At 36.5% G+C, this 22,891-nt stretch overlaps 2 protein-coding genes across 3 annotated transcripts in view; one reads left to right on the top strand and one right to left on the bottom strand.

Annotated features, from left to right (window-relative positions):
- Positions 1 to 22,891, top strand: part of CXCL16 (C-X-C motif chemokine ligand 16) — a 44,234-nt gene that overhangs the window by 7,752 nt on the left and 13,591 nt on the right. The window lies entirely within an intron of this gene.
- ZMYND15 (zinc finger MYND-type containing 15) overlaps positions 19,228 to 22,891 on the bottom strand; it is an 11,870-nt gene continuing 8,206 nt past the window's right edge. Inside the window, exon 13 of one of the 2 annotated variants that reach the window (XM_051995900.1) lies at positions 19,228 to 21,204. In XM_051995900.1, coding sequence (XP_051851860.1) covers position 21,204 — 1 coding nt within the window. In that variant the 3' untranslated portion in view covers positions 19,228 to 21,203. The other variant, XM_051995899.1, reaches the window with a different exon arrangement.

Here is a 22,891-nt window from a genome sequence, read left to right as displayed (position 1 = left end):
AACAAGGTAGAACATTTTTACATTACTTTATCTGATTCCCAAATAAACTCACAGGAAGTTTTATTTATTTTTATTTTATTTTATTTATTTATTTATTTGTTTTTTAATAACTTTTTATTGACAGAACCCATGCCAGGGTAATTTTTTACAACATTATCCCTTGCACTGTGAGTTCAAATTTGAACTCAGATCCTCCTGACTTTAAGGCTGGCACCCTATCCACTGTACCATCTAGCTGCTCCCAGGTGCATTATAAAAAGTCTACACAAACATAAAAGGAGGAGGGGACTGGAAGACATGAACTTCACTTTCATATGAACTGGTCAAAAAGAAAAAGAATACACAAAGAATTTGGTGAAGAAATTTTACTAAACAGGGAAAATAGAAGGGAAGGGGGATAAAAGACAGTTTAAAAAGGAGGATAGATTAGGGAAGATCACTCAACAAAACTGTAGAGGGAGGATCACGCAGAACACTTTAAAAGGGAAGAAAGGACAAAAGCCTATGTGTTGTGTCCTGTTTTCTTAGAGCCCCAAGTTGGGGTGACAAAACGTACTGTTGCTTTCTAGAGCCCCCACACCAGTGTGATTAAAATATACTTTCCTAGTGAAGAAGTAATGAGGATTGTGGGAAAATGGAGTCCATTTATTTTAAGGACTTTCTCCTTCTTATAACGTAAAAAAACAACACTGCATGTAGGACCACATAAACAACTTCCTATTGTATGTAGTTTGCCACCTGATATCACTCTGCTTCAATCACAACACTGCCCCCTGACTTTCCAGAGATTTGGGGAGCCAAACCAGACATTATTAGCAGGTTCCCTCTGGGCTGAAGGGTCTTATACCTTACCCAGAGTTTCTCCACTGACTGTGACCCTCTAAACTTGTGAATTAGAACTTTTCCCCCTTCTTCTTTTCTATGGTAATTACTTTTTTTTTTTTTTTATCCCACGGCCATCTCCAGTCATCCTGATCTATATCTGGCTACTTGTGAGAATGTGAGGCAGCCTTTCTTCACTTAAATACAATTCACTTGCATGTTATGGTATCTTCTCCCTGATGTTATGGTCTTCTTGAAGAAGGAAAGACAACAATTAACTAATTCTTCTCTTTTTTTTCCCTTTTAAATAGTTGAGGAAAACCCTGACCTTTCCTTCTCTTCAACTTGTTTTGAGTTTTTGTACTTAATTCCCGGTACCTTGTTCTAAAAAGAATTTCTATCCTTCATTCTTTTCAATTTTTTAACTATTCTAGACTTCTATTCTTTGATTCATGGCCCTTATACTTATTCAGTCCTTCTTTAATCTCTGCATCAAATGGAATAATACCTATAAAGCACTTGGTACAGTGCCTGACATTTAGTAAGTGCTTAATAAATGCTTTTCCTTTTCCCAGCCCAGTCTCTAGCACTATTTGGTGCCTGGAATTCAAGCTTCTAAAATGTCTGTTTTGAGTTTCATCTTCCAAACAATTTTGATGTTATTGCCTTGTTATCCCTCTTATTTCTGGAAAGTCATAAAGTCTGCCAAACACAGAAGCTCTAATCCTAGACTGGAGACAGGGACCAAGAACCATGAGGAGAAAAGAGCCAGAGTTCCCCACTATTATTGTGCATCCCATTAGGTTGGTGAACTGGGAGAAATTGATTTTCTTTCCCATCTATCCCAATTTCTGTTGTTTCTTATCTGTCATCTAGAATACACACTTTACCAAGCTGCTTCTTGAGAATTCAGCAAGCCTGAATTATGATCTGGAAAACTTCTTGGTCCAGGCCAGCCATGTTTATTCCTTCATCCCGCTCTGAACTTTTTTTCCCCATTATGTCCTAACGGCTTTCTCTTTCGGGAAGATTCCTCTTTCCTTGCAGTTTTACTCATGCTGAAAGACCCCTCTACTTCTCTGGCCTCTTCCTGTAATTGGTCCGTTCCTCCTGGACTCTTTTTTTGATGACTAAACTTCTCTAGCTTAAGTAAAATATTTCGAAAACATGGGTGGATTTTACTTAAAAGACAAAGCCATCTCTGGGACCTGATTGATCTCAGCTTCTCTGAAGCAGCTTCTTGATCATTTAGGGACAGAATTTGGGCCTTTCAGACTTAATGGGTGTGAGTCATTCATGACCTAACCAGATGAGTTTCCAAATGAACACAAGCGGGGCTGGATTTAGAGAAGTTATATTATGGATTTAGAGAAGTAATGTGTCGCCATACCATAATGACCACTAACCAGATGAGTTTCCAGATAAACATAAGAGGTGCTGAATTTAGAGAAGTTATGTGTTACTGTATCCTTGCTGGTTATCTTGGTTGTGTTAGGCAAAGCAAATCTCTCATAAATATGCAGTGACTTGCTAGCACCTCATTTCATTCTAAAGTTGAATATGAACAGAAAATGCTGGCATTAGAGTCCTATCTCCAATAGCAGATTTGTTTTTCTTTTTCTATTTTTTATTCTCAATACTTAGCACAGACCCAGGCACATAGTAAGTGCTTGTTTTCATTGTCTTATTGACTTTTCCCTTATTTCTTTTCTATGAGTCACCAGTGAATGTCAGTAGGATTCCATCTGACTTTCTTCCAAGATCTAAAAGAAGGAGGTTTAGGAGATATCTTTTTTTAATTGGATATTTATCATTTTTTATTTTCTCTAGTTACATGTAAAACAATTTTTTACATTTGTTTTTAAAACTTTTGAGTTCCAGATTCTCTCCCTTCCTCCCTACTCTCCACCATTAAGAAGGCACATGTGAAATTATACAAAATATTTCCATAAAAGTCATGTTGTGAAAGAAAACATAGATCTCCATCCCCACTATCACACACACAAAAAAAGCCCTCAAGAAAAATAAAGTTAAAAAAAAAAGAGTATACTTCAATCTGTATTCAGACACAATCAATTCTTTCTCTAGGTATGGATAACATTTTTCATCATAAGTTTTTTAGAGTAGTCTTCGATCATTGTGTTGTTGAGAATAACAAAATCATTCACAGTTAATCATCCTATGATATTGCTATTACTTTGTACGTATGTTTTACTTTGCATGAACTTTTTACATGAACTCAAATTCACGGAGGACTTTCCAGTTTTTCTGAGAGCATCCTACTCATCATTTCCCATAGAACAATAATATCTCATTATAATCACATAGTTATAATTTGTTCAGCTTTTCCCAACTGATGGACCTCCCCTTAATTTTCAATTCTTTGCCCTGAGAAGAGAGCTGCTATAAATATTTTTGTATAAAAAGGTCCTGTTTCTTTTTGTTTTTTAAATCTCTTTTGGAATTCATGACTACTAGCGGTATTGTTAGATCAAAGGCCCTTTGGGTATATATATATATATGTGTGTGTGTGTGTGTATATATATATATATATATATCTTTTGATCATTTATCAATTGGGGAACTTAGGTTAAAAACCAGCCTTAGACACGTTAATTGTGTCTAGGCAAATCACTTAACCACTATCTGCTTCAGTTTCCTCATCTTTACAATGAAGATAATAATACCACCTTCCTCCCAAGATTTTTATGAGACTAAAACAAAAAAAAAATCCAATTGTTTCAATATTTTCATTGACATTTATTATTTACCCAGGGTCTGTGTGAGACGAAAACATTTGCACTATAGATTATAAGAAAACCTCTTTTTTGCTTCCTTCCTCAGTCATTGCCCTAACAATTTTCTTCTGAAGCAGAATGTGTAGTTCAATCATCTCATCAGTGTCCATAGATTTTTTTAGCAGTCTGCTGTCATATCTTTGGCAATATATTTACAAAATTTATCATTGGCTTAGGTATTACAGAAGGTTTCTTTTAGTTACACCATCTCTGTTTTCTCAGAATAAATGTGTAGATTGACATGTAAGTGAAATGCCTTCTAATAAAGGTTGATAGTACGGGCAAATATGGAGAATAATTGCATCTGTTGCCTGCCACCCTGAGCTCCTTTCACTTTCTTCTTGATCTGGGTTGAAACAGAAGTTGTCAAAATTTAGCCAGTTAATGGACACAGTGTTAAGATGAAAATCAGGAGAAAACTAGATGGCATGGTGGATGGAGCACTAGCCTGGAGTCAAGAGGACCTGAATTCAAATCTAGCCCCAGACACTTAACACAGTGTTAAGCTATGTAAGCAAGTTACTTAAACCCAATTCCATCACAAAAACAAACAAACAAAAAAAAGAGATGGAACTCAGGTGTACATCCAAAGGAGGTAACTAGCTGGAAAAGTCTGGCTTTAATCAGCAAAGGAATATTTTCTCTTTTAGGGACTATGGAAGCAAAATAAAGGGGCCACACTGCAGACACAATGTGAAAGAAAGAAGTCCATAAAAAAGTGGTCAAGAAATAGAATAGTGAATAAAATGGTTCTACCTGGGAAGAAAAGGAACCAAAGGAATAAAATGCCAGCATGATCCAAGAACAAGAGCAGTAGGACCAGATGAGGGAAAAAGAACTATCTTTTGCTACAACTATGACCTTGGTCTTTTCTTCTTTCTTTAGCTGGAGAATGACCTTATGAATTTCAACAAATTAGAGGATTTGGGCTTCTCATTAGTGTTTTAGAAATATTCATAAAACAATAGCAATTAAAGTGAAATGAGCAGAACCAGGAGATCATTATATACTTCAGCAACGATACTATATGAGGATGTATTCTGATATCCTCAACAAAGAGATATCCATCTCAGTTCCAATCTATCAATGATGGATAGAAGCAGCTACACCCAGAGAAGGAACACTGAGAAATGAGTTTAAATTGTTTGCATTTTTGTCTTTCTTCCCAGGTTATTTTTACCTTCTGAATCCAATTCTCCCTGTGCAACAAGAGAGCTGTTCAGTTCTACATACATATATTGTATCTAGGATATACTATAACATATTTAACATGTAAAGGACTGCTTGCCATCTAGGGGAAGGGGTGGAGGGAGGGAGGGAAAAAATCAGAACAGAAGTGAGTGCAAGGGATAATGCTGTAAAAAATTACCCATGCATATGTTGTCAATAAAAAGTTATAATAAAACAAATAAATAAAAACAACAGCAATTAGTAGCAATGTGTGCTTTGAGAGCAAAGGTCAAAACAGACTCACTGCAAAAAAAAAAAAAAGCTTCAGATCCTGGAGACCAGTGGAAAACTACACCATACACTATACCCAAAGAAATTATCATGTGGAAGAAAGAGAAAGAAAGAAAGAGAAGCTTCCATCCAACTATGAGCTATGAATTTTCTCTTTGTCATAACACTCTCTTCTCTTTTTTTTTTTGTATGTAATCAGGGTTAAGTGGCTTGCCTAGGGTCATACAGATAGTAAATGTCAAGTATCTAACTTAGTTCCTCCTGATTCCAGTGCCCATGCTCTATCTCCTGCATAACCTAGATGCCTCTGCTACCCATACTCTCAAAACGTTAATACATTTTCCACTTTTGCTTCATGTATATTCTTAGGAAACTATATTTGGTGAATGGGGGTTGAGGAACAATGTCCAAAATTATAGCAAGACCAGTTGGTCTTACAATTGGCTGCTCCAATGTCAACACTTTCTTAATTCAGGTTTGATTTGGGGATGAAATGGGGCATTCATGTCAGTGGATAGTTGACAAAAAGGTGGTTTATTTTGCCCTAATAAAGGATTTGCAACAAGGATACAGTGGCACAATTTCAGCTTTGGTAGATGCAGCTTCCCCTAACTCTTGATGGAAATGGTCTGAACAGCAGGTTATCACATATCATCTCATGATGACAATATCCTAAGGATCTTCTATAGGATGTTTTATCATTCCACCAAGGGAAAGGGGAGAAAGAGAAAAAAAATGAAGTAAAACTGTAGAGACCAAAATCCAAAAATTCTAAGCCTTTCCTCTATCCTTTAATGTTGAGACCTAGTCTCAAGTCTGTCTGGATCATATGATAAGTGACATCAGATCTTTGCAGTTCATAGTGGATCTTCTAATACAAGATGATAACAAAAAACGAGACTTGTTCCAGGAAAATCATCACCAATAATCATGAAGATATGGATGCCTGGAGAACTGAAGTCAAGTAGACCCTAAGAAACATTGCTAGTGATGAAATTAGATTCAGGGAACCAAAATGATGGGATTAAGATTCCTGGTGGTCAGGGAGTTAAATGATGAGGTTAGTGGCAGTTCAGGGAACCAAATGAAGAGGTTTGGCTCCCCTACATCCACTTGGGATTCGGCACATGGGTAGGGAGTTGTGGGAATCCCCTTCTGGCAGCACAGAGTTCCTTTGTAAAGGAATTTATGAACCTGAAAAGCTAGACTGATAAAAAAAAAAAAAGGTTTATTATAGGCATTGGGAAATCAGCCTTTGCTATGCACGAACAGAAATACTGACTCTTTAGTGGCAAGGATTGTCAGAGAAGTAAAGTTTCTAGTACAGAGATTCTAACAGAGAAGTATAAAGGCTTGTTAGGGAAATAGGTGAGGATAAAGAGAGGGTAATGCTGAAAGAGAATATCATCCCAGTGGGCAGAGGGTTGCTGCTATGCAGGAAGAGAAAGAGTTTCCTTGGCATGGTATATTAGGTACTTTGCAAGGATTGCGTTTAAATTGGCTCTTTTTATAACAGAAGCCTTAGCTGAGGGGGGAAGGGAGGGCAAGATCTGCTTCCCATGGGGGCTGAGTTTCAGCTTGAGCTGGAATTTGAATAGAATTGAATGAGTGTCTCTTCAATTCAATGGGAAGCTTAATCAGTAGTATTATCAATGGAGGTGGCAGCCCAACTCTCAGGAAAACAGAATGAAGCTGTTAGGATGTTTCCCTCAGTCAGGGTCCCCTACAGAGGCAGGATTCAAGAAGACTTTGTCCTTGAAGGAGTTTTCAGAGAGTTTCTGGGTCTCCTTATCACTAGCAATAAGGGGGTGATGGAATTACAACTGGGAATCATCCTAATAGATGATTCTGTTAAAAATGCTCAATATGAAATTGATGATGTGCACAAATTGGGATGGGAGATCCCCTCTGATCGGAGCCATAGGTCCTATGCAAAAGAATTCACAAACCTAAAATCTGTGGCAAACAGAATTTTATGTCCCGGAAGAAGACAACCTGCTAGGAAGTCAGCCTTCTTAGTGGGCAGGAAATAAGCAAAAGTGGATTACACTGAGAAGAAGATATCTTCACCAGTGTGCATAATCCTGTTTAGGACACCTGCAAATTCAGGGTTCAGAGTTGTCTTTTATTAGCCATCTGAGGTTTGGGGCTTCAATTCCATTCAAAATTGAATGAGATTATTTAACTGGGAGTTTGAGCCACTCAATGTTGATTATGCCCCAAACCTGGATTTCCAATTGAAAAGAGATTATTTTGGGAATTTCCCTTGTGAACAGAAGGGTGTGGCCCCTCCCAAGAGGCTGGGAGAGTTTCAGACCCCAATCACCCTTGTTTCACAAATTAAAGGGGGCATAGTTTCAGGGCCCCTTCAAAGGATAAAGGATAAAATTTACATCAAAATCAAATTTGGAAAACTCAACCATGATCACTGGATTGAAAAAAATCCATTTATAGCCCAATCCTCAAGAAGATTAATGCCAGAGAATATTCAAATTATCAATTATGCTTATTTCACACTCCAGCAAAGTTATGCTTAAGATTTTGCAAATTAAATTTCAGAAATATATGAACCTAGAATTACTAGAGGAGAAGGTTGTTTTTGGAAGAGACAGAGAAACTAGAGACCAAATTTCCAATATTTGTTTGATTATAGAGAAAGCAAGGGAGTTCCAGAAAAAAAAATCTACTGCTTCACTGACTATACTTTTGACAGTGGATCATAACAAAATGTAGCAAGTCTTCAAAAAGATGATAGTACCAAGTCTCCTGAGGAACCTGTATATGGGCAGAGAAAACAAGTTAGAACCAAGCATGAAACACCTGCTTGGTTTGATATTGGAATAGAAATATGACAAGGCTGTATATTGTCATTTTATTCAACTTATATACAGAGTACATCACGTGAAATGCCAGACAGGACAAATTAAAAGCTGGAATTAAGATTATGACAATCTCATATGCAAAGGATACCACTGTGATGGCAGAAAGTGAAAAGGAAGTAAGAAGTCTTTTGATGGGGAGGATTCTGGAAAGATAGTGGAGTAGGTTTGATAAGTTTCAAGCTCTCCCAATTTCCCCCATAAATAAAACAAATTTGCATCTCAGGGCGAATATAGACTTGTGAAAAATAAAAAAGACTGGGCAGAAGAGGAGTCCTCCAGGTACAATCCCAGAAGTTGAAAGAAAGACCTGGGACCCAGGATTAACTCCTGTGAAGAACAAACACCTCCTCCCTAGCTCCATGGAAACATTTAGTAGGGAACCTTAGGACTAGCACCAGGAACCTGATTCTCAGCAGGAACTACAGAAACTTTTGCCTTCTAGTCTGTTTGTGGACTCTGGGTCTGAGTCCGGAAAGTCTGAGGGAATCAGGCCCAGCTGTGCTGTGGGGACTAGACCCTGAGTGAGAAGGAACCAGGACCCAGTGAATGCAGAAGCAGCTGGGCAGGGACATTGCTAGCTGTGGGCACTTGCTGGAGAGACGAACTCTTGTTTTGGGTTTCAGGTTAGAAGGGAGAGTTTAAGTGAAGTCAGAGACATCATCCTCTTCCCATCCCCAAGATTAGATAGAGATGCTTATGATGAGGGGAGCCCCGAAACTCTTTCTTTCTCTCTGACTTTGAGGGGAACACTAAGCTCTTCCCTGAGAGACCAGCTCCAGGGAATCAAGATAGAGTGGTTTCATTCTGTTATCTGGATGGGACTAGTTGAGTCCAGGACTCCTCCTATTTAGCCCTAGCTGGAGATGATATTTCTATCCAACTCTATTTAGTTGGAGATTAGCCCAGAGACACTCATTCAATTCCAAGATTCTCTGTTTTGATTTCCATTTAGACTGCTCCCAGCCCCACCAAGAGCTGCCCCCAACTTCTAGCCAAGGTTTCTATTATAAAAGGGGGCAGCTGGGCTCAATCCTTTGCAGCAGAGGACCTCAAAACAGGAATCAGGCCTCCTTGCATAGCTACCTACAAGGGACTCTGCCTGCTGAAAGACATTCTTTTTCAGTGTTACTCCCTCTGTATCTTTCTCATCAATTTCCTTAACAAGACCATATTTATCTCTCTGCCAGGATTTCTGCTAGAAACCTTCTCTGCTACCCTGCCACTAAGGAAGTCAGCCTCCTAGTAAAAACTGACCTGTCAATTCTAATATAAACTTCTTTTGCCAGTTTAACTTTTTGGGTTCGTAAATTCATTTACAAAGGACTTACATCGCCAGAAGGGAGTTCCCACAACTCCCTGCCTGTGCCGACCCCCTCATCACTTACACTAATATCTCTTATTAAATAAAAAAAAAATAACCAGGAAAGAAGAAAGAACACATAAACAGAAACATACTATGGGAATAGGGAAAACCAGGGTTCATCCAGAGGAGAACACTGAAGTTTAAAAAAGCTCCTATTCCAAAGAGTAATGTGAAAGGGCTCCCTGCCCAAAGAGAATTTATAGGAGAACTCAAAAAACTTTAAAAATTAAATGACATTAAGGAAAAACAAAAACAAAAACAAAACAAAAACAAAAACAAAAGATTACGAAAAAAAAAGTTGACCAACTAGAAAAGGAGATATAGAGTTAACGGGAGTGAATCTTGAAACTGTGTCCCCTTTAATCTGTAAAAGAAAGATGACTTAGAGTCTCAAGCTCTCCCCTGGGAAAAGCATACTTTTCCCAAACAACAATCTTCTCCCCAAGTTAAGTAGTTTTATTCAATTGGAGATCTTGCTCATATCACCCTCCATTGAAACTGAAATCTTTTGGGTGTGGCCCAGATCCCTTTCAGGGAGTTTCCAGATTCTAGGAAAAGCCTTCAAACTCCCAGATAAGTGATTTTATTCAGTTGGAGATCTCAGCCTGATAATCCTATTGAGTAGCTTGAAACTCCAAGATAATTGATCTCTTTTCAACTGGAAATCTAGGCCCTGGGCATTGCTTGAAGCCAGAGCCTAAAACTGCTAATAAAAGACAACTCTGAACTACTAATCTTTGCAGAAGTCTGAAACAAGATTATGCTTTACCAAGGAAGCTCTCTTCTTAGCAAGGCTGCCTGCCAAGACTTTTGCCCACTGTGAAGATATTCTCTTCTTAGTGTTAACCTTTGCCATTTTCCCAACAGGACTTTGCCACTAAGAAGTCTGTCCTCCTAGCAAAGCTGACTTCTCAGTGCCTATAAAAATCCCTTTTGCCACACAGGCTTTTCAGGTTTGCGAATTCTTTTGTATTGGACCTGTGCTGACCAGAGGGGATTCCCCACCCCAATTCTTGCACCTCTTCACTACCACTAACCTCGTCAGAGTCTCAAAAGTGAAAATAACTCTTTGAAAATTAGAATTTGGCAAGGGGAAGCCAATGAAGATATGAGAGACTAAGAAATAACAAAACAGATGACAACGAATGAAAAGATAAAATAGAATGTGAAACATCTATAGATCTAGAAAACAGATCAAGAAGAGAAAATATAATATAGAAGAATTGCATATGTTTAACATATACTGGATTACTTGTCATCTAGGGAGAGAAGAGGGAGAAGGGAGGGGAAAAATTTGGAACATAAGGTTTGCAAGAATGAATGTTGAAAATTATTTTTGGAAAAAGAAATAGAACAAGCTATTAATCAACTCCCTAAGAAAAAAATCTCCAGGGCCAGATGAAAAATGTGAACTCTACCAAATATTTAATTCCAATACTATATAAACTATTTGAAAAAATAGGGGAAAAAGGACTCCTACCAAATTCTTTTTATGACATAGATATGGAGCTGATACCTATTAGGTAGGGTGAAAACAGAGAGAGAAAATTATAGATCAATTTCCCTAATGAATATTGATGCAAAAATCTTAAATAAAATATTAGCAAAGCGATTACAGAAACTCATCCCCAGGATAATATACTATGACCAAATAGTATTTATATCAGGAATGCAGGGCTGGTTCAATATAAGGAAAATTATTAGCATAATTGACTTTATCAATAACCAAACTAACAAAAATCATATGATTATTTTAATAGATGCAGAAAAAGCATTTGATAAAATACAACACCCACTCTTATTAACAACACTAGAGAGTATAAGAATAAATGGACTTTTCCTTAAAATGATCTATTTTATAGCATCTATTTAAAACCACCAACAAGCATCATCTGTAGTAGGTATAAACTAGAACCATTGCCAATGAGATCAAGGGTGAAACAAGGTTGCCCAATATCACCACTGCTATTCAATATTGTATTAGAAATGCTAGCTTTGGCAATAAGAGAAGAAAAAGAGATTAAAGGAATTAAAGTAGGTAATGAGGAAACCAAATTATCATTCTTTACAGATGATATGATGATATTCTTAGAGAATCAACCAAAAAACTACTAGAAGCAATTCATAACTTTAGCAAAGTTGCAGGATACAAAATAATCCACATAAATTTTTATTTTTATATATTACCAACAAAGTCTAGCAGCAAGAAATACAAAGAAAAATTCCATTCAAAATAACTGTCAATACTATAAAATATTTGGCAAGGGAAAGTCAGGAACTATATGAACACAGCTACAAAACACTTTCCATACAAAAAAATTAGATCTAATCAGCTGGAAAAATATCAAGTGTTCTTGTGTAGACCAGGTGAATATAATGAAAATAAAAATACTACCTAAATTAGTCTACTTATTTAGTACCATAGCCAATCAAACTCCCAAGAAATTTTATAGACTTAGAAAAAATAATAACAAAGTTCATCTGGAAAAACAAAAGGTTAAGAATTGCAAGGGAATTAATGAAAAAAAAAATGCCAGTGAAAGTGCCAGACCTAAAACTATGTTATAAAGCAGCAGTCATCAAAACCATTTGGTACTGGCTAAGAAATACAGTCATCAATCAATGGAATAGGTTAGGATCATAACACAAAATATCATTATTTATTTATTTGTTGCTGAGGCAATTGGGGTTAAATGACTTGCCCAAGTTCATATAGATAGGAAGGACCTCCTGACTTCAGGGTTGGTGCTCTATCCACTGTACCACTTAGCTGCCCTTTTTCTATTATCATTATTATTTTTTCACATTATTTAAAACAAAATAGTCAATGACTATAGCAATCTAGTAATTGACAAATCCAAAGACCCCAGCTTTTGGGATAAGAACTCACTATTTGACAAAAACTATTGGGAAAATTGGATACTAGTATGGCAGAAACTAGGCACTGACTCACACTTAACACCATATACCAAGATAAGGTCGACATGGGCTCATGATTTAGATATAGTGATATTATAAGCAAATTAGTTTATCTCTCAGATTTGTGGAGAAGGAAGGAATTTGTGACCAAAGAAGAAATGGAACTCATTATTGAACACCAAATAGATAATTTTGATTATATTAAGTTAAAAAGTTTTTGTACAAACAAAACTAATGCAGACAAGATTAGAAGGAAAGCAATAAACTGGGAAAGCATTTTTAGATTCAAAGATTCTGATAAAGGCCTCATTTCTAAAATATATAGAGAATTGACTCAATTTTATCAGAATTCAAGCCATTCTCCAATTGATAAATGGTTAAAGGATACGAACAATTTTCAGATGATGAAATTGAGACCATTTCCAGTCATATGAAAAATTGCTCTAAATCGCTATTGATCAGAGAAATGCAAATTAAGACAACTCCAAAGTACCACTACACATCTCTTAGATTGTCTAAAATGACAGGAAAAGATAATGACAAATGTCAGAGCATATGTGGGGAAAACTGGGACACTAACACATTGTTAGTGAAATTGTGAATGGATCCAACCATTCTGGAGAGCAATTTGGAAGTTCAAAAAGTTATCAAACTGTGCATACTCTTTGATCCAGCAGTATTTCTACTGGGCTTATATCCCAAAAAGATCTTAAAGGAAGGGAAGGGACGGGACCTACATGTGCAAAAATATTTGTGGCAGCCCTTTTTGTAGTGGCAAAAAACTGAGTAGATCCCGATCAGTTGGAGAAAGGCTGAATAAGTTATGGTATACAAATCTTATAGAATATTATTGTTCTGTAAGAAACAATCAGCAGGATGATTTTAGAAAGGCTGTTAAGTGAAATGAGAAGAACCAAGAGATCATTATACACAGCAACAACAAAATTATATAACGATGACTTCTGATGGACGTGACTCAGCAGCCACAATAAAATGTCCTGGAAACATATCTACTGACAATCAAAAGAATTAGGCCAAAATATCATATTCAGCAAAATTATAATTTTGAATGAGAAAAAAAAGGACATTCCATACTTTCAGATTTTCAGGTCTTTCTGTCAATCAACCAAATTTGAACTTAATAAAAAAAATTTAACATGTAAGAGCCAATATCAAACATCAGTTTCAAGGAACTCAACCTGAAAAAGTTATTTATGTTTGGTTTTTTTTTTTTAAGATGGGAAATGTATATCATCTGTTTAAGATCAGCATTAGTGACAGGGTAACTCAAAAGATTGGGGCAGAGTTAAGATTAAAATAATTGTTACACAAATGAGGTGCAGAATAAGAAGAGACACAGGCAATTAGAATAGAGAGGAGGACTTGTCATTCTGAAAACCTACTCACATCGGGAACTCACATAGTTAAATAGACAACACTATGTATATACCATAAAGGTTATAGCACCCTCCAAAAGCTTTAAAGAAATAACAGGGAAATGGGTAAATGGGGAAGCAAAGAGTGAGGGAAGAAGACAAAGGAGGGATCCACAGCGGGGTAGGAAGTTAAGTAATAGCAAAGCAAATTAAGGAGCAGAATTAAAGGAAAGAATCAACAGATTCTTAGAATAGAGATAGAAAAGATATGTATCTGTGAGTATATCTATCTATATATACATAAATGTATCCTATCTTTACTATAGTCTGTTTGGGGGTGATGGGCAGATGAAAGGGGGAAAAAAAGAAAGTTAAAAAAAAAAGGTTTACAGCAGAGAATAAAAGAACAATTTACAAGGAAGTGAAGATGGGACACTTGTGAATATAATTTCTTCTATTAATATAGATACTTTCTTGAACTGATAATTTTTTGTTATATATTTTAAATTCTCCCTGATGATCTGCTGGGCATGTGACAACGTTCTCTTTTGTTTTTTGTTTTGCATACCTTTTCTGTTTTTTCCTTTTTTCTTATTCTGTTTTTTAAAATAAAATAAACTTCAATAATTTTTTAAAAAAATTTCTTGATGAGGGTTAAAGAGGAAAGTGTGAAAATTGGATTGAAAAATTAAGATTAAAAAAAAATTAAGATCTTGGCATCTGGTCCTATTACTACTGGCAGATAGGAGGGGGGGAAATGGAAGCAATGTCAGATTTTATGTATTTGGATTTAAAAGTCACTGAAGATCAGTAATTGCAGTCATAAAATTAAAAGACTCCTTGTAATGAAAGCTATGACAAACACTAAAAAGCAGAAATATTAATTGCCAACAGAGAAAAACTATAGTATTCCCAGTAGCAATGTATAGCTGTGAGAGTTAGAATATTAAGAAAGCTAAGCATCACAGAATTGACACTTTTGAACTGCAGTCCTGGAGAAGACTTTTGAGAGTCCTTTGGGCAGCAAGGAACTCAAAGTAGTTAATACTTGAAAGAAATTAATTCAAGCTATTCACTGGAAGGTTTAATACTGAAGCTAAAGCAGAAGCTGAAGTTTAAATGCTTTGGCCAAGTAAATGAGAAGATGGGACTCATCAGAAAAAACTGATGTCAGGAAAGATTGAATACAAAAAGAAAAGGGAATGGTGGAGGATGAGTGGGATGGGTAGTGTTATGGAAACAACAAACATGAACTTGGGCAGGCCTTGAGAGATAGTGGAAGATAGAAGGTTCTAACATACAAGAGCTGGTGCATTTTATAATTTGTGACCAAAGGATCACAAGAGTCAAGCACAACTGAACAACAAAAATAAGCTCCAGGAATCACTGGGAGGACTTTCTAGGACCCTCATTCATCATAGGGATTTAATGGTGAAACCTAGTTTTGTATACCTCACTCAGGCAGAGACATTAGTAAATCAGACAAAATGGCACTTAAGAGTAAGATCCTCATAGGTAAGAGCTGAAGACTTGGGTTGGAGCTTTCAGTATGTGGTGGTCACCACCTGTTTGTGAAGTGCCCAGGTGGCCTTGAATGTATCCACCTTGTTTTTGATCCCTTTTCTTGCATTATCTAATTCATAAAAGGCAGCTTTGGGTGAAAGGCGATAGTATGATCTTGTACCATCCTTAGTAATAACTAGGATGCAATAGCAACAACCGCTTTTTAAAAATATCATAGAGTTAGCTGCTTTGGGAAGCTTTTGGCTTCAGAAACTTAATGGTCATTTGGTCTGACCACCCCTGGGTGTTTGCCAAAGTCCAGTATCAGAAGTTTTTTTCTGAATTGTGTCTAGAATCATCTGGCTTTTTGTAGCTATTGTATTCCCAAGAATTTTACTTAGTAGGCTGGACCCTGGACTTTCTTGGCTTAATTTCCCATTCCTTGTCACTTTCCTTCTTCAAGGAAAGTCTTTTTTAGGTTTTTGCCCATCAGACTATGGCAGTATGAGAGCAAGTTCAGATAACTTTGAGGAAGGACAGCAAAGGCTTGTTGGACTTTTTCCCAGCTAAAAACAAACTGATCCTGACCAATCTCAACCACAGAAATAGAGAAGGCATTGGCAAGGTTCATAGCCAATGACTCTGATCAGCTCCCTGTATTCTTCTATAGCAATCTGCCTTTGGTTTATGAAGTGCTCCAGCCTCCTCTATCTTCATCACCAGAGAGAGAAAAATAATTTTTAAACTTCCTTCAAGATCTGTTATTGTTTGATATTTAATTATATAGAATGGTTTTGGTAACCCTAAGGGTTGCCTTTTGGTCCTACCCACAATGACTGATATAGAGCTTACTAAAAGGTCCTGAATGATTCTGATTTCCAATAACTCTATGTTCATTCCCACAGTATACTCCTGATTAATCACAACTATGATTCACATAGGGAGAATGGAGGAAGGAAGGAAGGGCTTATCTTCCACTGGATGAGGGATGCTTCTCCCCATGGTGGTTTGCATCTTAAAACCTCCTTTGGAAATTAGAGTGCTTCTCTGAGTTAGTTTAGGATACTCTGGTATTATAATAACTCAGCTGCTGGTGTCCAGTAGCTTCTTACCTGTTTGACATCCCACCATTCTCTGTCACAACAATTCTAGCATATGGCCTCTGGATTTCATGTTTCTTTCTCAGTTATGCTGCTTCTATTTTATTTTGCTTTTTATCTGCTAATGTGCTTGTGTCATGTATTTACTATTGTAAATTATTAGCTATCGTTAGCTGTACTGTTCTAGTCTTTATTTTCATATATGCCACATATTTCAGAAATGCAACTATGGTGATCCTAGTTTCAGGGAAACTCTGACTTTGGCTTTGGAGTAAATTCATCTCCAAACTCAAATATGAAGAGAGAGATTTGAGTGGCTCTAAGGTTGGGAACCTTATGGGATACCTTAAATTTAGGAAAGGTAAACAGCCCTTAATGTCTCTTCAGGCATTTCCAGATTCAATTTCATTAGCTACTGATTGTTTTACCAACCACTTTTCAGTAGTTATAACTAAAGCTTCCTGTAGGAGAGGATTTTATCACCCTTTGCCAATTTGATAAGGTGGTGGATGTAGGGCATTATTCCAACACTGACAGAGCACCTTTTGGCACCCATAGCTCTGTTCGCTCGGATGGCCATTCCTCCCCCAAACTTTTGTTCAAATATCACTAGTGTCTAGGCTTGTATGGTTGTGTTTAGTAAGTCCTGTAGTTAATGTTTGCCTTCATTCTGGTAGGGTTCCACTCAGAAAGTGGGACCTAATTGCTTCCAAAGCAGGTCAAACACAGGTTTTGGCAGGTCATGGAGGAACTGCATAAATACAATCTAGTTTCCTTCAGGAACTTCATTCTTTCCCCTACAGAGCATTACTGGAAAGCCAACTTCAAAAGGACTCATCTTTTGGGACTGAGTACAAGTAACTCACCCTCTCAGCCACTTAATAAGGGACAAAAGGCACTTCCTGTCTGAAGCATCTGATTGATTTAGCTAACTCATGTCTTCAGAGAGGACTCAGAGAACTCAGAGAATTCCCCAAGTCTATGAAATTGGCAGAAACTTTGAATTGACTTTATTAAATCATGTTCCATTTGCTCCAATTCATCAGGTTGCTGTTTGAGGTTTTCTTATAACCTACAAAGTTCCTTTGTAGTAAAAACTGGCCCATTCTGTAGCCCTCCAAAGGAGGAAATTAGTACTATGGATGTAATATATTGAGTAATATATGTTTACATAATAGATGTGGAAGTAGGGGAAGATAAGAACTTATCACCCAAGAGATAAGTCATACTGTGATGGATAGAAGGTAAGAATTAATGGACAATTAGCTTAATGGGCTCTTAGTAAAGCCAATCAGTTGTATAAAGACTATTTGAACCAATAATGGCTCCAAAAGTGATATTCTGAGTGAAGACCTAACCCTAACCACTTTGCCTGGAGATGAGTACCTAAAGAAATCAGAAGCAGCCTCTTTCCTGCCTAGAATTTCAGCTTTAGAAACTCCTATGTTAGAATATCTAAAAATGCTCATAGTGAGTCAAGATCAGGTCTAGGAATATGGGCACATATATTTTTTTTCTCTTTATTATTTAATTTATTTTAATTTGCATTATTTCTCATAGTTTTCCTTTGTTTCATTTTTTTAAAATAATTTTTTATTGATAGAACGCATGCCAGGGTAATTTTTTACAGCATTATCCCTTGCATTCATTTCTGTTCCAATTTTTCCCCTCCCTCCCTCCACCCTTTCCCCCCAGATGGCAAGAGTCCTTTACATGTTGAATGGGTTGCAGTATATCCTAGATACAATATATGTGTGCAGAACCAAACAGTTTTCTTGTTGCACAGGGAGAATTGAATTCAGAAGGTATAAATAACCCGGGAGGAAAAACATAAATGCAAGCAGTTTATATTCATTTCCAGTGTACTTTCTCTGGGTGTAGCTGCCTCTGTCCATCATTGATCAATTAAGGCTCTCTTTATCAAAGAGGTCCACTTCCATCAGAATACATCCTCAAACAGTATCATTGTTGAGGTATATAATGATCTCCTGGTTCTGCTCATTTCACTCAGCATCAGTTCATGTAAGTCTCGCCAGTCCTCTCTGTATTCATCCTGCTGGTCGTTCCTTACAGAACAATAATATTCCATAACATTCATATACCACAATTTACTCAACCATTCTCCAATTGATGGGCATCCATTCATTTTCCAGCGTCTAGTCACTACAAACAGGGCTGCCACATTTTGGCACATACCGGTCCCTTTCCTTTCTTTAGTATCTCTTTGGGGTATAAGCCCAGTAGAAACACTGCTGGGTCAAAGGGTATGCACAGCTTGATAATTTTTTGAGCATAGTTCCAAATTGCTCTCCAGAATGGCTGGATGTGTTCACAATTCCACCAACAATGTATCAGTGTCCCTGTTTTCCCACATCCCTTCCAACATTCCCCATTATCTTTCCCTGTCATTCTAGCCAATCTGACAGGTGTGTAGTGGTATCTCAGAGTTGTCTTAATTTGCATTTCTCTGATTAATAATGATTTGGAGCATATTTTCATATGTCTATAAATAGTTTCAATTTCTTCGTCTGAGAATTGTCTGTTCATATCCTTTGACCATTTATCAATTGGAGAATGGTTTGATTTCTTATAGATTAGGGTCAGTTCTCTATATATTTTGGAAATGAGTGGGCACATATATTTGATGGTGGTGAATAATGGTAAGTCCACACCATCAACTAAGGGAAGAAAAGTTTCCAAGTTAAAAAGTAGCTAAATCTCTCCTATTTTTGATCATAATATGATAGGAAAGAGAAAACTACACATGTATCACGATGACAATGCTAATGTTTTCCCTTATGACATGTCTAACATATTATATACATAGTTGCAAATGTTAATAACTTCATGTTTCTCAGTTATGCTTCTGTTCTATTTTTTTAGGTTAAACATGTGCAATTCCTCTAAACATATTTCCATATTCGTCATGTTGTGGTAGAAAAATCAGATTAAAAAGGAAAAAAGACAAGAGGAAAGAAAGGCAAACAACAAAAGTGAAAATGTTATGCTTTAATTCACATTCAGTCTCCATAGTTATGTCTCTGGATTCAAATGGAACTTTCTATCACACATCTATTGGAAATGCCTTAGCTTATCTCATTGTTGAGAAGAGTCAAGTCCCTCATTGTTGATCATTATGTAATTTTAGTTTTACTGTATACAATAATTTCTTGGTTTTTCTCATTTCATTTAGCATCATCAGTTCATGTAAATCTTTCCAGGCTTTTCTGAAATCAGCCTGCTCATCTTTTCTTATAGAAAATAATTAATTCTATTTACATTCATTCATTACATTCATATACCATAACTTATTCAGCCATTCCTCAATTGATGGGCATCTGCTCAATATCCAGTTCCTTGCCACTACAAAAAAGTGCTGCTACCAACATTATTTGCACTTGAATCCTTTTTTCCCTTTAATGATCTCTTTGGGATACAGACCCATAGAGAAGCTGCTGGATCAAAGGGTATACATAGTTTTGGGTATAGTTCTAAAATGCTCTCCAGAATGGTTGGATCATTTCATAAATTCGTCAACAATGCATCTTTTCCTGTCATCTTACCCAATCTGAGGTGTGTGAAGTGGTATCTCAGAGTTGTCTTAATTTGCATTTCTCTAATCAATAGTGATTTCTTCTGTTTTGCTATTTATTTGCTAATATGCTAGTGTCATGTATTTACTATTGTAAATTGTTAGCTACTTTTAGCAGTATTGTTCTAAGTCCTTATTTTCATATAAGCCAATGTTTATATGTACTTTTTACTATTTAAGCCTATTAATGTTATTATTTTGTGGGCTTTTTAAAAAAACATGTTTTTGTATTATATTTATGAATGTATTCATGTTGTCAACATGTATTACATTATGGAAGCATAATAAAACCCTTTTTAGTTCAACTGAAAGTATTAATATTTTTACCTAAAACCATTTCTAGACTTTTCTATTTAAGAAAGTGGTTAGAATAAAAGTTAAAAACTTTCTTAGATGGATTAAAAATGATAACCAGTCCTAACTTTTGCTTAATTTTTTGCCTTACCTATGCCTTGGTGCAATTGCATAGGGATCTATCAAGAAAAATGTTCTCTTCTATTTTAATATTGATCTTAAGAGATCAATACTGATCTCAGGGAGGAAGTTTCATTTCTTGAGGGGAATGATCAAAGAAGGAACTGAGTTGTTCTAATTGAAGATTAAATAATTTTTCTGGAATGTTAACTGAAAACTATATTTTTATTTTTCAAGATTCACTTCAAATTTCTTGCGCATGGAAAGGTCTAGAAAAGTTTAGACATTTTTCTCTCTAAGCTAGAAATGCTTATATATTAGATTAATATTAAATAAAAATTTATTTTGGCAGATTTGTGCCTAAAATAAAATATTCCTATTTCCCTAACAATGCCCTGGATGTAACAGACATGATGCTTCAAATTTTATTATGTGTGCTGAAGGAGGATTTAGATGGATATGAGATAGAGCACTAGACCTGGAGTTGGGATGATCTGAGTTCAAATGTGTAAAGTCACACTTCCTATTTGCCTCAATTTCTCATCTATAAAAATGGGGACACACTGGAGAAGGAAATGGCAGGCACCACCAGTATCTTTGTCAAGAAAACTCCAACAATAACGTCCCAGGATCACGTAGAATCAGATATGACAGAACAATAACGTCTGCTGAATGTAATAATGTACATTTGTTGTAAATGGCATGATTACCATTAATACAAGACTAATAATCCTCTGATTTCAAATTTAGCACATTTCCCACATATTTTCCAGACTTCTAGAAGTATACACTCATTACCCAGAGTGCCTGAAGTTCCTGTGACTTTCGACTTTGAGACTTTTGCAGGTTAAGTGGCAATCATATGGAGTAGCAGAATGGAGGGGATGATAAAAGGCAGGATTGAGAACCTCCTGGTACTCCCTTCAGGACCGTTAAAATACAGAGCTAAGTAATGGCTGGTAGTCATTGCTCATCTGGCAAAAAGAGAGCAGAGGACAATAGATGATAGTAGATATGGAGATTGGAACATAGGAAATATCCAGACAAAGACTAAAACAAGGAACTGAGAGCACACTGGGCAGCTGTCAGATTAGTGAGATGAGCAAACTCAATTTTCTTCCACTACCATTTCTGGATCATGAGAGCTGATCTATTTAATGTGTTCACTGTTTATTACCTATTTCTCTTCCAAAGCAGTAGATATGTGTTTAGGCAGAGAAAAAGCTATTTGTCTCTTCTCCATTGCACCCAAAGCAGTAGTCATTTGGAAGCTTTATTCACTCGTTTAGTTCATTTCTATGGTATGTAATAGTGTTATTTAAAAAAAAAATCAGATTGTTATTCATTTAGAAAGAATTTGACTATGCATAAATGGAATGGTATTGAGAGCAGTATAGCCAACCAAAAAGAATTGGAAGATTTTCTTAATGTAGAGTGGATAGGGGTAGATTCAATTAAAGAGAGAATATTTGCTTTTAATAAGAACTTTCCAGAATGCATATTTGTATGTTCAGATCATAGTTAAGACCTTTCCTTTTTGAATCCAGAAAGAAAAACTTATGACCAAAGAAGCCAGAAAATTATTAATTCCCACAGATGTAGTATGGGGATATAGTTTTTGCCTGGGGGCTTGGCTTGATATTGAGAATTTCTGGTATATACACAAACTCCTTGGGATCCTGTTCTTATGTCTCCCCTTTTTTCATTAGGATTTTCATTAGGAACTTGGCTATGAGAAGAAGAGATATAGGATGGGTTGATTAAGGGAATTATAGGGCTAACTAAAGGACTTTTTTTTGTTTGTTTATAAGATAAAAAAAAACAAAGTATGTTTGTAAGTGATTAGAAGCAAGCTAGTAGATAAGAACAAATTGAAGATGAAAAAAAAAGAATGACAAGTTTCTGGAGGAAAAACTGGGGAATGGTACCAAGGGCACAAGTATCAGGATTGATCTTATCAAGACTTGTGAAGGAATAAGTAAAGGATGACTACAGAGTTTGTTATAGAGAAATTTGGGGGTAAAGTGAAGGAGCACATAAAGGAGCAGTAAGAGTAAGTTAAGGTACGTTAGGTTAGGCAATACATGAGCAGTAGGATGAGCTGACAAAGACTCAGTGGTAGAGGACTGTATATTTTAACTGATCAGTTCTATAGGGGAAGAGAGGGAAAAAGAACAAGAATTTATTAAGATTCTACTATGTCCTAAGTACTTCATAAATATCTCATTTGATCCTCACAACAACCTTGGGAAGTAACTACTATTATTATCTTCATTTTACAGTTGAGGAAATGGAATCACGTACCATTTAAGTGATTTGCCCAGGGTGATACAGCTAGGTAGTATCTGAGGAAGGATTTGAACTCAGGCTTTCCTGACTACAAATCTAGCACTCCACACACTGTGTCCCCTAGTTGTCTAGAGGATCTAGTGAGGACAGAGGGGCCAGTTCACATTGTTTCATTTGCCTCTCAAACCAATAATTTTATTCACCTTTCCTGTTTCCTGAGCTATCCCTTCCCTCTGCCTGAAGATTCTTCTTTTTTAAAAATTCTGTGGGAAGTGATCATTCCATCTCAACTTTCACCTTCGCCTTCGGCCTCCACGACTTGGCCTTTTCTCTCCTCTGCGCCTCCTGGCAGGGACTAGAGGGACTGTTGGG

The sequence above is a fragment of the Antechinus flavipes genome, chromosome 4 (genome assembly GCF_016432865.1).
Source record: "Antechinus flavipes isolate AdamAnt ecotype Samford, QLD, Australia chromosome 4, AdamAnt_v2, whole genome shotgun sequence".
Lineage (NCBI taxonomy): Eukaryota > Metazoa > Chordata > Mammalia > Dasyuromorphia > Dasyuridae > Antechinus > Antechinus flavipes.
Note: the sequence above shows the minus strand (reverse complement) of the source record. Positions and strands in the feature narration are given on the sequence as shown.